Genomic DNA, 15,038 nt, shown 5'->3' on the forward strand with positions numbered 1-15,038 from the left:
ACGCAGCTGCCATCAAATGTCTCTCCTAATGCCTCACCCAGCCTTCTCTGAAGAATCTTCTACATTTGCCATCCCCTTTTTCTTGCCTGTCATTCAGTGCTCAACCTTTCGGAATATGCTCAACCTTTCAGAATATCCATTCTAGTGGATCTGTTGTTGTTAGATTCATCACCATCTTCTACTAAACTATTCCAGAAGATATTATTTTTGTCTCTAAAATACTCTTTCTGCTACACTTTTCGCTATTAGGCACTACCTCAACCTTGATATTCCATTGGCTTTTGTGATACTGTACTCAAGATTTTCTTTATTCTTATCTTACCTGTCTGCTCTTAAGACTCCTCTTCCTCTGCCCTTTGTTGAATTATTGTTGCGACCCAGATGATTGTAAGCCGTCGTCTCTTTATCCTTCAAACCCTCTTCAGATTATCTAGTTCACTCTCATCAACAAGTGATCCCCCAAACCATAGCTTCAGACTGCAGTATCAGTCTGCTAGTAAGGTATCTCCAGTGGAACATTATTTAGGTACCTCGAACACATGTGTTCAGAACCGTATTCATATCCTTCCATGAAATCTGTCACTACCCCTGTATGTTTTGTTGTTGTTGTTTCATACCAGTGTAAATAGTTATATAAACTAGACACCTGAAAGTTATCATGACTCTGTCCTCTTCTCCTTTTCTTACATATATAGTTTCTCTTTTTTTAGGTACAGAGATTTCTCATATACCCACACATTTATAGCCTCCCCCAACATCAACATGTACCTAGTCTCCACGCTTTGCCTCTCAAATCTTTTCTCCCTGTGCCCACCAGAGTATACCACCTAACCTACTTAAACGGTCCCCAGAGCCTACAGGGGGAATCTCAAGTGTCTTACAGTGAAACACAGACTGATTCAGGCAGACTTTCTAACACTGGTTCTCACTTACATTTTTTGCTGTTCTATACTGCTTGGTGGTTTCCCCCTCACATGGTATTTTTTTCTTGTCCCTGATAATTTGCTCATTTTTTCTCCCATCTGCTTGGAATTCTTTTTTCACACTCCCACCTCTTTGCCTGGCTAACTCCTACTTATCCATTCAGACCCTACACCTGCTGGACCTATCTCTATGAGGCCTGCCTTGACTTCTTCTGGCTGTGTTAGGAGTCTCTCGCTTGTGCTTCCATAGTATCCCATACAAGTGTCTATTGTTGAACTAATGGCAGTGTATTCTAATTATCTATCCATTTGCCCGACCAAACTTAGAGCTTCTGGAGAGCAGGCATTGTATGTGAATTCATCTTTGTATTCCTGGGTACCAAAAAAGTATACATTCTAGTTAGTAAAAATGTTGATTGAATGAATAATAAACAGACCCATGGGACTGGAAGCTAAATTAATAATCTTAAATATCTACTTGATATATTAAATAGTTTCAGGGAACCACTGAAGGGTTTTGAGTAGAATATTTACATAAAATATAAAATATTTAACTATGAATAATTGATAAGTGTTTACTTGTTCTTTTACAAGTGTGATAATGTGATTGTGTTGGATTCATGAAATTTTAGAGGGCAAGATTACATGCACTATCTATGTGGTAGAATTATAAAAAGTGTTAAAACATAATATTCTATCTTAAAGTTTAAAAAGTATAGGAAGTAGCACCTTAAATTTGTTGTGAGTTATTCAAACTTGTGAATAACATGCCCCCATTAAAAAGACCAAAATTTTGTGACAAAAGTATCTTGTTGAAACTTAATTACAAATGTCACACATTTTAAACCTTAATTAGGAGCTTTAAGGGAATTCATCCATTAAGTTAAAGAAAATAAGTGAAGTTAGCAGTGAATAGGATTTGGAAATGGTCAAAACTGGCAAATATGAGAATGAAATACTAACATTATAACAAATTTGTTTTAGAATTTATCCAGGAAACATTATACTGTTTCGATGTGATACGTCCTTTTCTCCCAAAGGTGGGCTAATTTTCAGCATCAAGGAACTGAAAATTACTTAAGATACAGCAGTAATACAGTTGGTGCTCATTATTTGTGCTAGTTATGTCCTATAAAGTTGACATGAACACTGAATTATCAAATACTGGACGATTTTGCTCCTGGAGGAAACACAAAGTTAGGTTCCTGAGAGCCTTTGGTCACACTATTTTCATCAACTGATCGATACATAGCCTTGTTTTATGTGTGTTTCTGTTTAAAGACACCTTATTAATATTTATTATTGATTCTATGTGCATTTTAAACAGCAAAAATCAGCAAAATTTCTTGCTACTTTGCACAGGTCTGTGAGTGACCACAAAAGCTCTAGTACAAGTAAATTTGGGAAGGATACAAGTAAATCTTATTGAGTAGGCAAATTGGCAAATACAGAATCTGCAGATAATGAGGATCAACTGTTTTGAAATGTGTTTTTAGTTGCATAGATGAATTAACCACACATTTTATATATATTTTACTGTTTACTTTATTCTGAATATTACTACAATGCTCTGTAATTTTTCCTATGCTATTCTAAAATAAACACATCATTGGGACTGTGAAATTAGGCTTATTTTTCATTTTAGTTCTTCCTCTCTCTTGAATTCCTCGTCCTCCCCACCCCCAATTTTTCCCAAGTGTTGGAAAAGAGTACTAGATTGTTAGGAGATGTAGTTTCAGTGTTAACTTTGCTCTTACCTAAATGTGGGATCTTGAACAATTTATACGGCCAAGCTAAGTCTCATTTCTTTATCAGCACAATGATTGTGTTATGCCAGATAATCTCTAGGCTCTCTCAGCCTTAAAAGTGTAATTCTACATTTGTGGATCTTGGAAAATTCAGACACTAAAACAAGTTACAGTACTAAAGCAGGGGCTTCCCTGGTGGCGCAGTGGTTGAGAATCCGCCTGCCAGTGCGGGGGACATGGGTTCAAGCCCTGGTCCGTGAAGATCCCACATGCTGCAGAGTAACTAAGCCCATGTGCCACAGCTACTGAGCCTGTGCTGTAGAGCCTGCGTGCCACAACTACTGAGCCCATGTGCCACAACTACTGAAGCCCATGCGTCTAGAGCCTGTGCTCTGCAACAAGAGAAGCCACTGCAATAACAAGCCCATGCACTGCAACGAAGAGTCGTCCCTGCTCAACGCAACTAAAGAAAACCTACGTGCAGCAACAAAGACCTAATTCAGCCAAAACTAAATTAAAAAAAAATTTTTTTTAATAACTAAAGCAAAATGTTTTTTAATAATCATAATAAAATACACAGATTTTTTTAAGCCCCAGAATTTATTGCAATTTATTCTTAAAATACTAAATTTTTTACCTGAAAAATTATTATAAATTATTAGAGTATGAATGAATTACCTGGGTAAAAGCTGTCACACACAAGTAGATAGACTTATGTACATGCAACAACCAGTTAAACAATATAACAAGAACACATTACCTTTACGACAGCAAGAAAAGTATTTTTTAAAAACCTTACAAATAAAATTACCAAGAAAACTACAATAAGTATATCAAACAAAAGAAGATTTGAATAAAAGATATAACCTGTTATTGGCCATCAAGCCATTAGGTTAATGAATTCAAAGAGAAATTCCATGTCCTAAAATTATCGTGGAAAAATAAATGTAAATAAAGCCGGGAAATGTTTGAAAAAAGAAAATAGTAATGATAGAGTACTGTAAAAGCAAAGCTTTTATAATTAAAACATCATGTTATTAGAACATGATAGGCAGGCATATCTGTCCATTATGGAAGTATGTAATAAATTTCCAGTATTTCTGTATTACTTTTCTATTTCTTCATGCGTGCATAATTCTAAGAATCATGGATTTATCATGATGTATATGACCTTTTATCTATACATTAAGAATAGGAGCACAAAGCAGCTGGTATTTCATGCTGCCATTTTTCTTCAGTGAAATTGAATTCCTTCCCGGTCGTTAAAGAACTTCGTTTTCCACAGGCCTTTTGTGGACATTTGGAGGTGGGGCACGAAGAAGTAATTACAGACAGGACTATATAATACATTGTTCTTCTTTATTTATGAATTATCAATTCATATAATAATTTCAGCTGCTGCTGTAAGCTCTAGAGTTACAATAATAAATAAGTTACAGCCTCTTTCCTAAATAAGTTCATAGGTCATAAGGGAGGCTCAACTTATACAAGTAACTATTATTCAACACAGTAAGTATTGTGTTAGCTTTATGAGGTTAAAGAAGTAACAGTTCTTTCTGCCTGAAAATTGGCACCATAAGAAAGAAGTGCTTCACAGGCCAAGACATTATGTGGGTCTCAGAAGCCTTTGAAAAATAAGTAGAATTTCGCCAAGAAGAAAAGAAAAAGAGAAATTACTAAAAACAGAGGAGAAGATACTTTTGAGCCTGTTCAAGCGTGGAAAAACACCTAGTATGCAAGGAACCCTTCATGACCCATTGAGGCAGAAGTACAGAATATCTGAAGGAGGGCAAGATGAACTAGGAACAAACTGTGAAGAATCCTGAATACCATGTGAAGGGATTGGGTCATTATTCTCTAAGTAAAAGCAACCATCAAAAGCTTTTCAGAAGAGGAGCAGGTGAAATACAGATACAAGACTCATTTAGAAGGAACTCTATGAGGAATATAGTTTAATGCCCTGTAATAGGCAGAGTCTCCCTTCAACTACTTATATACCTGAAAGTCCTTTGTAACTCAAGGCAAAATATGAAGAAGACAAAAAGATTTGTTGACAGTGACTTCAGCATTCTTTAAGACAGCTCTTCTCAAACCTGGATGCACATTGGAATCATCAGGGGAACGTTAAAGAATGCTGATGGCTGGGTCCCACCCCTGTTGATTCAGATTTAATTCACCCCTGTTGTCTAGGAAACAGTCTGGGCATTGGGAGTTTTTCAGAGCTTGCCAGGTGATTCTAAAATATAGCTTCAAGTTTAAGAACTACTGCACTAAAATAAGAAGCTATTGTTTCTGCAATTGTAGAAGATATTTTTCCCAAATTTTAAGGTCTCTGAAGTCTGGATGACTCTTACAACCCTTGTATGTGTTTCATTTGAAATTCCTTTCTTCTTCCCTCTAAAGTGCTCTTATTAAATTCATAACCATCTTACACATTGTATAACCAATGGTGTCTTAGAAAGGAGGAGATGTACTATATAAAATATAATAACTTATGATGAAATGTAAAGGATACATAGTAGCTAGTGATGATCCTTAACCAGCGTGGCTAGTTTGTTGTTTCTTGGTTTGCTTGTTATTCTGGTCAGCGTCCTCTTCTTACACAGAACTAGCGCCCATCCTGTTTTGCCTTCAAACATCTCCTCTTGTTTCAGGCCACTTTTTCCTACATACTTGGTCGATATGCACTTTTCTAATTTTTGAGACGTCAGTCAATTGTTTTCCATTGGTGTCTACATAAAGTTTATCTTTTCTCCAGTATGTTCAGAAAATGTGGGCTGTAGTGATATAAGCTTTTTAACCTTCAGTTCTAACCTTAAAACATTCTCTTTTTGTTTTCCTGGTTGTGTTGTTCACTTTTGGTTTCACTCTGGCGGCAGTGATAGGTTTAAAATCCTTTTGGTTAAAAGAAATACTTTGCAATTTGGAGTCATTTCTGAAAACAGATTCCTCATCCTTAGAGTGCTTGTTTCTCTGTTTGCCTGGCTGGCTGGCTGGCTGTCTCTCTGTCTCTCTTTCTCTCCCCTCACCCTTCCTCCTTCTCTCTCTCTCTCATCCCCTCCTCTGCCCCCTCAACACGCGCGCACACGCACACGCGCACACACACACACACACACACACACACACACACACACCAAAATCTCAGAAATACCTCAGAGGTTTACTATGAAAGATGAAACGGTGGAGAAAGTGAAGGTGGACCTTTAAAGTGAGAAATTATGAGAATTATCAGAATCGTGTGTCTAAGAATGTGAATGCCAGTGAGAGAAAGGGAAAACAAGTCCGGAGATATCTCAGAGTTGCCGTTAAGGTTAGCGACTGAATTTTTTGTTTGTTTGTTTGTTTGTACATGTGTTTGTTTTACTTTTAACCATTATCCCCACTGTAATGTAAGCTCCATGGGCATAAGATCTTGTTTGTTTTGTTTACTATTATGTCTGTACTACCTAGCTCATTTTCTTATACACAGTATGTGTTTATGAAATATTTGTTTATTTTCCAAATAACTGACTTAATGTGAGGAAGAAAGAGTAAAGGAGAATAAAGTGTCAGATGTGATCTTTAGCATGATCCTAAATTCTCATTCGTATGTTCTCTGACAAACACTAACCAATAACCATGTCCACCAGAGAAATCTTGCTTAAATATTTGGAAAAAAATCCTAGGTATTTTAGTAAATGACAACCTCTGCATTAGTAACAATGTGACAAGGCTGCAGAAATGACTGCATTAGTTTATATTTCTAGAAATTACTGTTCAATTAAAAGAAAATAGTGATTCCATTGTATTAGATTATTTATTTACTGATATGAACCCTACATCCTGAGAGTGACACCGGAAAATTAAGGTGTATTCTAAAGATGGCAACCAAAAGAGAGGCCGTGTGGTTTGACGAGTGGTTCAATTGCCTCAAAAAGGATAGATGAATTCAAAAGATCCAAGGGACTAGATCATAGACGTAGTTTTGACTCCCCCATTCCATGGCCACAGGCAAGTCAGTTTTCTTTCGGCCTCAGTTACCTCTTCTGTAAAGGATGGGGAAAGTCTTTATTACTCTCTAAGCTTTCTTTCAGCTCTTTTATTCAAGAACTTAAAAAAAAACACCTTAGTATTATGCATGAACATGAGAATTATCTTCAAGTAATGAAGAGCTGTTCATATATAAAATGGTACCAGTTTAATTTTGTCTTAGAAGGTAGAATTAGTCCTAACAGGTGGGATTTACAGAAGGAGATTTTAGTTCAACCTAAGGGATACTTTTCTAATCATTATATTAATGCAGTAAGAAAAGACTTGTAGTGTGAAGCATGGATGCTTCATCACTGTAAAGGATATCATCATGTAGGGAAATTATTCACCGGGTTAGAAAGTGAACTCGATAACACCTTCCAGTTAAAGTATTCAGTATTCTGATTCTCCTGTCTAAAGTAGTCCTAAGACATAGCCTCACATCCAGGGTTCTAGCAGGCTTGTATGCCAGTATATTGAATTGAATAATTTTTTTCTTATATCATAAGGGTGGGAGGATGGGAAGCATGGAGTATCAAAACTTCTTCTCTTTGATTCACTCTAATACGTTCAGCAGGTTCAAGGTCAACTGCCGCCATTAATGATTCCTGTATTCCCTCCCGATCAACGGACACTGGCTGCAGCTGCCCAGCAAGGATTCCTCCTTCCTCCAGGCTTCAGCTATAAGGCTGGATGTAGTAAGTACCACTGATTTTTCACTTGGGTGTGCGTGGAGGGCATGGCTTTAGGCAATTTAATATTCCTGCCACACCAAGAAATGAGATCACCCATATAGCATTTTTATTTTAAAGAGGAAACACACAGAAAGTGTAGAAAAGGATTTATGTTGTATTCAAGAGCTTAGATTATTTCTATGCTTCTGAAGCCAATATTTGCTTTTTATAATTTTGTTTCATAACTTTCATTTCCAGTATATTCTTAAATTATGAATATAATTTTCGGGGTCAATTTATTTTTATGTAGGTAAGACAGGAATATGCATTTTAATAGCTTTCCATTGCCCTTTAAGATAAACCCAAGTCTCCAAATGTGAATCAGTTGGCCTTCCATTATCCGTCTCCTCCCTACATTTACAGCCTAATTTCTCATTAGGCTTCTTTTAGTTCTTAGACCGAACCATACTGTTTCTTGACTTTGGACTTGAATTGTTTGTGTTCACTCTCCTTGGTTTTCTGAACCTCTTCCAGCTCAGACAGGGAAAGCTGGCCTAATCTAGTTAGATCCCTTTCTCCAGGTTCCTTTGGATCCTGTGTACTTCCTTTCACTTTAATTGTAAACTCTATGAGGGCCAGTGCTCATTCTGTCTCACGTATTGTTATAGCTACACTTTTAGTACAATTTCAACTATTTGTTGAATGAATGAATAAATGATTGAGCATTCATTACAAACAACACAAGGGCATTTTTACACTAAGTGATGGGTTATATTGAGATAACTGTTTATGTTGCTTATCAACTTCACTTGCCTGTGATTTTACGACTTTTTTAAGGAAAATCAAAATTATACACTGTGAGTTTTGGAAACAATCTAATAATTGAAATATTTTCATTGATCAAAGTAGAATACCATTGAAAACAATTAGCAAAGTATTATCCTTTTAGATATTTATATAGAATATTATTTTGTAAATACCAGTAGACTTTGGTTCATTTATATGTTCATAAATTGTCACATTAGCATCTTGCTATGCTTCAACACTTATTGCATTTGAGAAATTCTTCTGAACATTACTAGGAATCAAATCTGCTTCCTGTTAAATGATGTTTTGAATTTTCATATTTAACATTTATTCCTAGTTTATAAACTTTCTTTATACAGCAATGAAGAAATGGGGTGTAATATTTTAAAGCCATATGAGTGAGTAGATTGCAACCATGGAGTCTAGGTAAAAGTGAACTGAACTGAGGAGTATAAAAATTCATACTTGTAAGCACTTTGCTCTTTGCAGTTTTAAACATGGCTTTTGCACATCTTTCTCTTGACTTAGGTTTCCTGTGTTTTAAGATGGTGTTCTCACTCTGGATCCTTAATGTATTTATTTAATATTATTTGTTGCATAACAATCTCTGTAGATTGATTCATCCAGAAACACCAACTTCTTTGTACAACTAAGGACTATATTTATATCCTAAATATTTAAATTCTAAAAATAATTTAAATTTTAAGAAGAGAATTTTAAATTCTATTGCTACATTGATTTCTGAGTTTTTAATTGTAAAAGATTTTTTTGTTTCCCTTTACCTGAGGAATTACTATTCACATTAAATGTATGTTGCCAATATGTTTTTCATAGCCTTGGTTACTAAAATGAAAAAAAAATGACACTTTTAAAAATCATCAGTTGCGTCAGACTGCACCTGCAATGTGTACATATAGACTAGTTCTGGTTTTGAAAAAGAAATTTTTTAAGCAACTGTAGACATAAGTCCCATTAGCAAATATTGTGCTGAAGAGAAAACCACACCGAGTATGAACAATAGCATAACTGGGGGCCTGGAACAGGTCAAGAACACCTCTGCCTCACTCCCATTTGACAGAGCCGGCATAGCACATTTGTTCAGTGTTAACATAACGTGGCGTGGAGAAATGTTTCCCTTCCTAAAGTTGTTAATATATTAGCCATTTGATATTCATACCTTCAGCGCTTAAAGTTATAAGTGATACCACTTCTTTTGTATCCTGGAAGTAAAATAGAATAAAGCCTGTACAGCTGCTGGAAAGCTTGAAATAAGCATCATGCCAAAGTCTAAAATGAAGAAAAAGCCAGTAGTAAAAGAAAGTGCCACCCTTGTTGACACGCTCACACCGTCAGTTTGAATGAGGAGCTGGGTGGAAGCTGTAAATACTCCAGGGTACTTATGTCCTCCATAATCATGTTGCAGGAAAGGAATCGAGGTAGGGAAAGAAATCTTGCCATCTTCTCTCTTCAGTGGGACTTCTTATTTTATTCCCCCCATAATTGTCAATCATAGGTCACTGCTCTGGCTGTCATTTGTTTTAATTTGAGTAATATCACGGAGTTCTCAATGAAAGAGACACTGACTAATCCATCTTGATTTGAGTTTCAAGTAAATATGAAAGGTATACTGTTTTTTGGTATCAAATGCTTTTCATCAATCCATTCAAGAAAGTATTGGTGATAAATTTTTCTGTTTAGACTATGTGTTTTGATAAATAAAATTAAAATCTTTGAAACTACACATGAAAGTTAAAATGTTATCAATGGGGAAAAAATAAAAACACCAGTTGGGTAACCTAACCATCATCATCAACCATCATCAAGCTTCTTTTCCAAAAAAGAAACTTCTAGTTGGAAATAAAGGTATTTTCCCTTTAAGAAATATGATGGTAGAAACACGGTGTGGAATGGACACCTACAGAATGTAGTTGCTGGAATTTCTCTTAACTGCTAGAAAGCGTGTCATTAAACAATATAAGAATAAATTAATAGCACAGCCAGAGACTTCAGAGCAAACTGGCTAGATAGAAAGGAAGCTTTAGAGAATGTTGTAGTCCACTCTTATCTATGAATATGTAGGTCACTTTACAAACATTGATATATTATCAGAATTTCAGTTCTGTTTTGGTGTTTGCTGTTAGTGAAATCAAGCATGAAACCACACTTCTTCATGAATCTATATCTAGTTATTGCCTTTCTTACTTCTTTTTTAAAGTCTAAAAATACTTCCAGACTTCTAAGGAGGTAAATATAATGGTGTATTATTAAATGGAGTGCTTTAAATATGTATAATAACTTGAAAAAAGTTATGTAAAAACACTGGTTCAACATTCAGGGAAAATCAATAATGAAGTAATCTGTATTTTTAACTTACCAGTTCTGTGAAAATTGTCAATTCAGTTGCTACATGTTAAACACACCCCAGATTTTATATTGCAGTAATTAAAAATCCCAATTTTAAATTATGTTTATGGGTACTAGCTCATTTTAATCAGAAGACAATCATTGAAGTCCTTGAAATAAATTTGAAAAACTAAATAACTAAAAACCTGGGAGTTCCCTGGTGGTCTAGTGGTTAGGATTTGGTACTTTCACTGCTGTGGCCCGGGATCAATCCCTCGTTAGGGAACTGAGATCCCGCAAGCCACATGGCTAGGCCAAAATTAAAAATAAATAAATAAATGCTAGTTCCAATTCTGAATTATAAACTGAATGTATGTACAAATGAGTTGGTTCAAGTATACTCCGGATGGTTGAAGAGTCCAAGGACACAGTCCATTTGCTTCTGCTGGAAAGTCTGAGTGGAGTCCTAAGCTCTTAACCAAAGACTTGAACCTGTGAACTGCAAAGCTTGTATCAGGTAGATTTTTTTTTTTTAATTTTTATTTATTTATTTAGGCTGCATTGGGTCTTCGTTGCTGTGCGTGAGTTTCCTCTAGTTGGGGTGAGCAGGGGCTACTCTTCGTTGTGGTGCGTGGGCTTCTCATTCTCTTGTTGCCAAGCACGGGCTCTAGAGCACAGACTCAGTAGTTGTAGTGCACGGGCTTAGCTGCTCCACAGCATGTGAGATCTTCCCGGACCAGGGATTGAACCCGTGTCCCCTGCATTGGCAGGTGGATTCTTAACCACTGTGCCACCAGGGAAGTCCCAGGTGGATATTTTTGAAATAAAATGTACACATCTTTGACACCTGCAGAACAGTTTTATGTTGGCAGGAAGAGTTTTCTGCTGACTCATCATAGAAAAAAATCTACCAAAATTCAAAATGAATTTGTATGCTGGTTTTAGCCCAACATTTTATTTATTTAAAAAAATTTTTTTTTGAATTTTATTTTATTTATTTATTTTTATACAGCAGGTTCTTTTTTTTATAGATTTATTTATTTAATGTATTTATTTATTCATTTTTGGCTGTGTTGGATCTTCATTGCTGCATGCGGGCTTTCTCTAGTTGCAGTGAGCGGGGGGGAGGAGCTACTCTTCATTGTGGTGTGCGATGGCTTCTCTTGTTGCGAAGCACGGGCTCTAGGTGTGTGGGCTTCAGTAGTTGTGGTTCACAGGCACTAGAGCGCAGGCTCAGTGGTTGTGACACACAGGCTTAGTTGCTCCGCGGCATGTGGGATCTTCCCAGACCAGGGATCGAACCCGTGTCCCCTGCATTGGCAGGCGGATTCTTAACCACTGGGCCACCAGGGAAGCCCCTAGCCCAACATTTTAGACTTGAGAGGGACCTTTGAGATAAGGTGATTGAAGGTCATGAGTTTCGTCAATACCAATTTCTCTGACCCCAACTTTCAGTTCTCTTTCCACAACACTCAGCTTCCTTACACCCCAGCCCCCCACTCAGGTTAAGTGCTGTTCCTTCAGAGCACATATTTTATAGGCAGAAAGGAAAGGAATAGGTGCTTCTCTTTTTACTAATGACTATAGTCCTCTGCCTCTCTCCTTTTTGTTTGGGTGTAAAATTTCTAGCCACATAATTCTAATAGATGCTTCAGAAATTTTTGACAGGAACACATTTTATGTGGAAATTTTAAAAAACTACAGGAAGTCAAAATCCAATAAAATAACCCATTTTCTGTATATAGTAGGAAACAGTTGTAAAAGAGTTGGCTTGATAGTTTGGCCCAAAGTGTCAAATTGAATGTGTCACATAGCTACAGATACAGTATCTTTCCCTAGAGATGGGCTATAGTTCCCAAACTAATGGACTGTAGTTCCCAAACTGTGCTAAGGTACCAGGGTGCTGAAGCTAATTCATAGGGGCACACAGGATATTTTAAAATTTCAAGGAAAATACAGAGACATCTCTCAGACACTACATAAATTACCTGAGTTGTTTGAAACATATTACTTAATAAAATGGAGCAGTTGGACCTTTCTTTAGTCTTAGGAGTGTCAGGAAAGAATTATTGAGCCACTGATGGTGCCTGAATCCAAGATTTAGGAACTTGTGGCTTCGTATATTATATATTCATTTTTTAAATGTTATAACCTTTTTACTTGGAAGTTATGGTTGTTGATCTATCATGTTACAACCACAGAACAGAATATTTTAACAAAATTTATCTTGCACTTACAGGGATATGTATAATATTCAGATAAGCAATTGATTTGCCTCGTTTTGCTACTTTAATTGTCCTTGTGCAAGTTGTTGAGATTCAGTTTCCTGACCTACAAAATGGATTAATAACACTCATTTTACTGAATTGTTACAGAGATTAAATAGGATTTTATATGAAGCAGTACCTACCATTGTGTCTGTCTTATTAAGTTACTTATAAATGATGGATACTGAGTATAATACCAGCATCCTGTGTCTCCCCTCACCAAAAAAAAAAAAGAAAAAAGATTATATTAGAACCACACCCAGCAATTAATTACATTTCATGTCCTATACAGCAGCGGTCTCCAACCTTTTTGGCACCAGGGACCGGTTTCACGGAAGACAATTTTTCCACGGACCAACCGGTGGGCGAGGGGCGGGGTTCAGGTGGTAAGACCAGCGATGGTTCAGACTGAAATGCGAGCGATGGAGAGCGGCAGGTGAAGCTTTGCTCGCTCACCTCCTGCTGTGCGGCCTGGTTCCGCGGACTGGGGGTTGGGGACTCATGCTATATAGGATCAAATTCATTCTGCCACACCTAAATGAGACTTCCTCTGACTAGGAAAATACAGTTGTTTAGAGAAAAGTATTTTAGTGCTGATGGAAACATTTGTCTCTTAACTATTTTAATTATAATCACCAAGTTTTTAACTTTTTTATTATCATTTTACACTTGTCTATTAGAGCTCATGTTGGAAAAGATCGTGTGATTCTTCTGAAAATGTATTTAGTCATTGTTTTGGCTATATGAAGCTAGAAATACATTCACGTACTCATTCTGCATTTTAACACATTGATTAATTTTTCAGAAATGTGCTAAATAAAATAGCCATATAAAGTTACTGATTGAAATATTTAATTGCCTTCTGAGATTAGCTTAAATAAATAGAAGTCGATGAGCCAAGCTGAATAAACTTAAAATATGCTGTACTTACTCTTCATCAGTCTTCTGAACAGTATTTCCGCTTCCAATAAAAAAGGAAACTCTCAGTTAATTAGTTCCTCATATACCACGATAAAATTAATGTTTAGGAGTTAAATACCATAAACTTCCTCAGGCACATTTGCTGATGTGTTCCTGTTTTTAGTTAATGTCACATGTTTCATTGTTTAATGGGGGTATCATGTGGGTTTCATTATATCTCTCTGGTGCAGAGGGTCCATGTGTCTGGCATTTTTAGGAGACTGCATGCTAATTTCTGATTTAACTATGTCAGCTGTGTCAGCTGACATACAGGTCAGTCAGTGCTGAAACAATCACCAAATCACAAGCTAAAAACCATTGACATGGTATGCTTTTATTGAACTGACAAAATAGGAAACATGTGTTGTCAGGATCACATACTGTAGGTTCTTTGTAAATAAGCAGAGAAAAGAAGATATAATCACATCTTCAGGCTTCTGTGTTTGTGTGTGTTAGAATTATTGTGCCCAGCTCTTCCGCTTACCTCCCCTCCCCAAAGCTTAGAAACCAATGACGTTGGGCAAACCTGACTTAGTTTAGAGCTTTGTAAATATTTATTTTTGTAAAGAAGAACTTTGTACCTAAACAGCCAATCATTTAAATTCTCAGATTGGTGACATAAAAATATGAAATGATTAAAAAGTAAAGAGAACTGAGTGCAGAAAAAGTATATAACATTGCACAATTATATGGTGACAGCCACCCTCCAGTTCTCATGGTACAGCTGTTTCTAGGTCAATAAAATAGTGTTGTTTTTGTATTTGTTTTTTGCTAAAAAATGGAGTTTATAATAGATTACAATACAGTATTCATCACTGAGAAAAGAGAGATGTATATGTCCTTATTGTGACAAAGTGTCATAACTTAGTGTAAAAATGATAGCGTATATTGTGCCTTATTGTTTATGAAACATAGAGACATAATTAATTTTAAGCAGTATAACTCTGTGAGGTGATAACTGTGCTATATTAGTAACCAATGTTTGATCCACTCTCCCCCCGCCCCACCCCACACACTACCACCACCAAAACACACACATATAAGCAAACAAAAAGAGCAAAAGCCCTTTCTTTGATAAATTCCTCAGATTTCACTAGACTAAAACTATATCTAAGCTTTTAATCCATCTTGTTTGCTTTTTAACAGTTAAGAACATTAAAATGCCATTCAATTAAAATAAAAACTCATTCAGCTCAGTATTTTCTTTTTGACATGATTCTCGTTCTTGATAACACAGAAGTGTCAAATTGGCTAGTGACACTGTGTTTTCAGACCAGAGACCTCAGAATGTGATGTAACCGTATGAAT

General features: G+C 36.2%; 1 protein-coding gene across 3 annotated transcripts in view; it reads left to right on the forward strand.

Annotated features, from left to right (window-relative positions):
• The window catches only part of SOX5 (SRY-box transcription factor 5), a 401,670-nt gene that overhangs the window by 254,745 nt on the left and 131,887 nt on the right, over positions 1 to 15,038 (forward strand). For all 3 annotated transcript variants that reach the window (XM_065886530.1, XM_065886528.1, XM_065886531.1), the window contains one exon: positions 7,257 to 7,377. In XM_065886530.1, the coding sequence (XP_065742602.1) occupies positions 7,257 to 7,377 (121 nt within the window). The remainder of the gene's footprint in view (positions 1 to 7,256; positions 7,378 to 15,038) is intronic.

Source organism: Phocoena phocoena, chromosome 11 (genome assembly GCF_963924675.1).
Source record: "Phocoena phocoena chromosome 11, mPhoPho1.1, whole genome shotgun sequence".
Classification (NCBI taxonomy): Eukaryota; Metazoa; Chordata; class Mammalia; order Artiodactyla; family Phocoenidae; genus Phocoena; species Phocoena phocoena.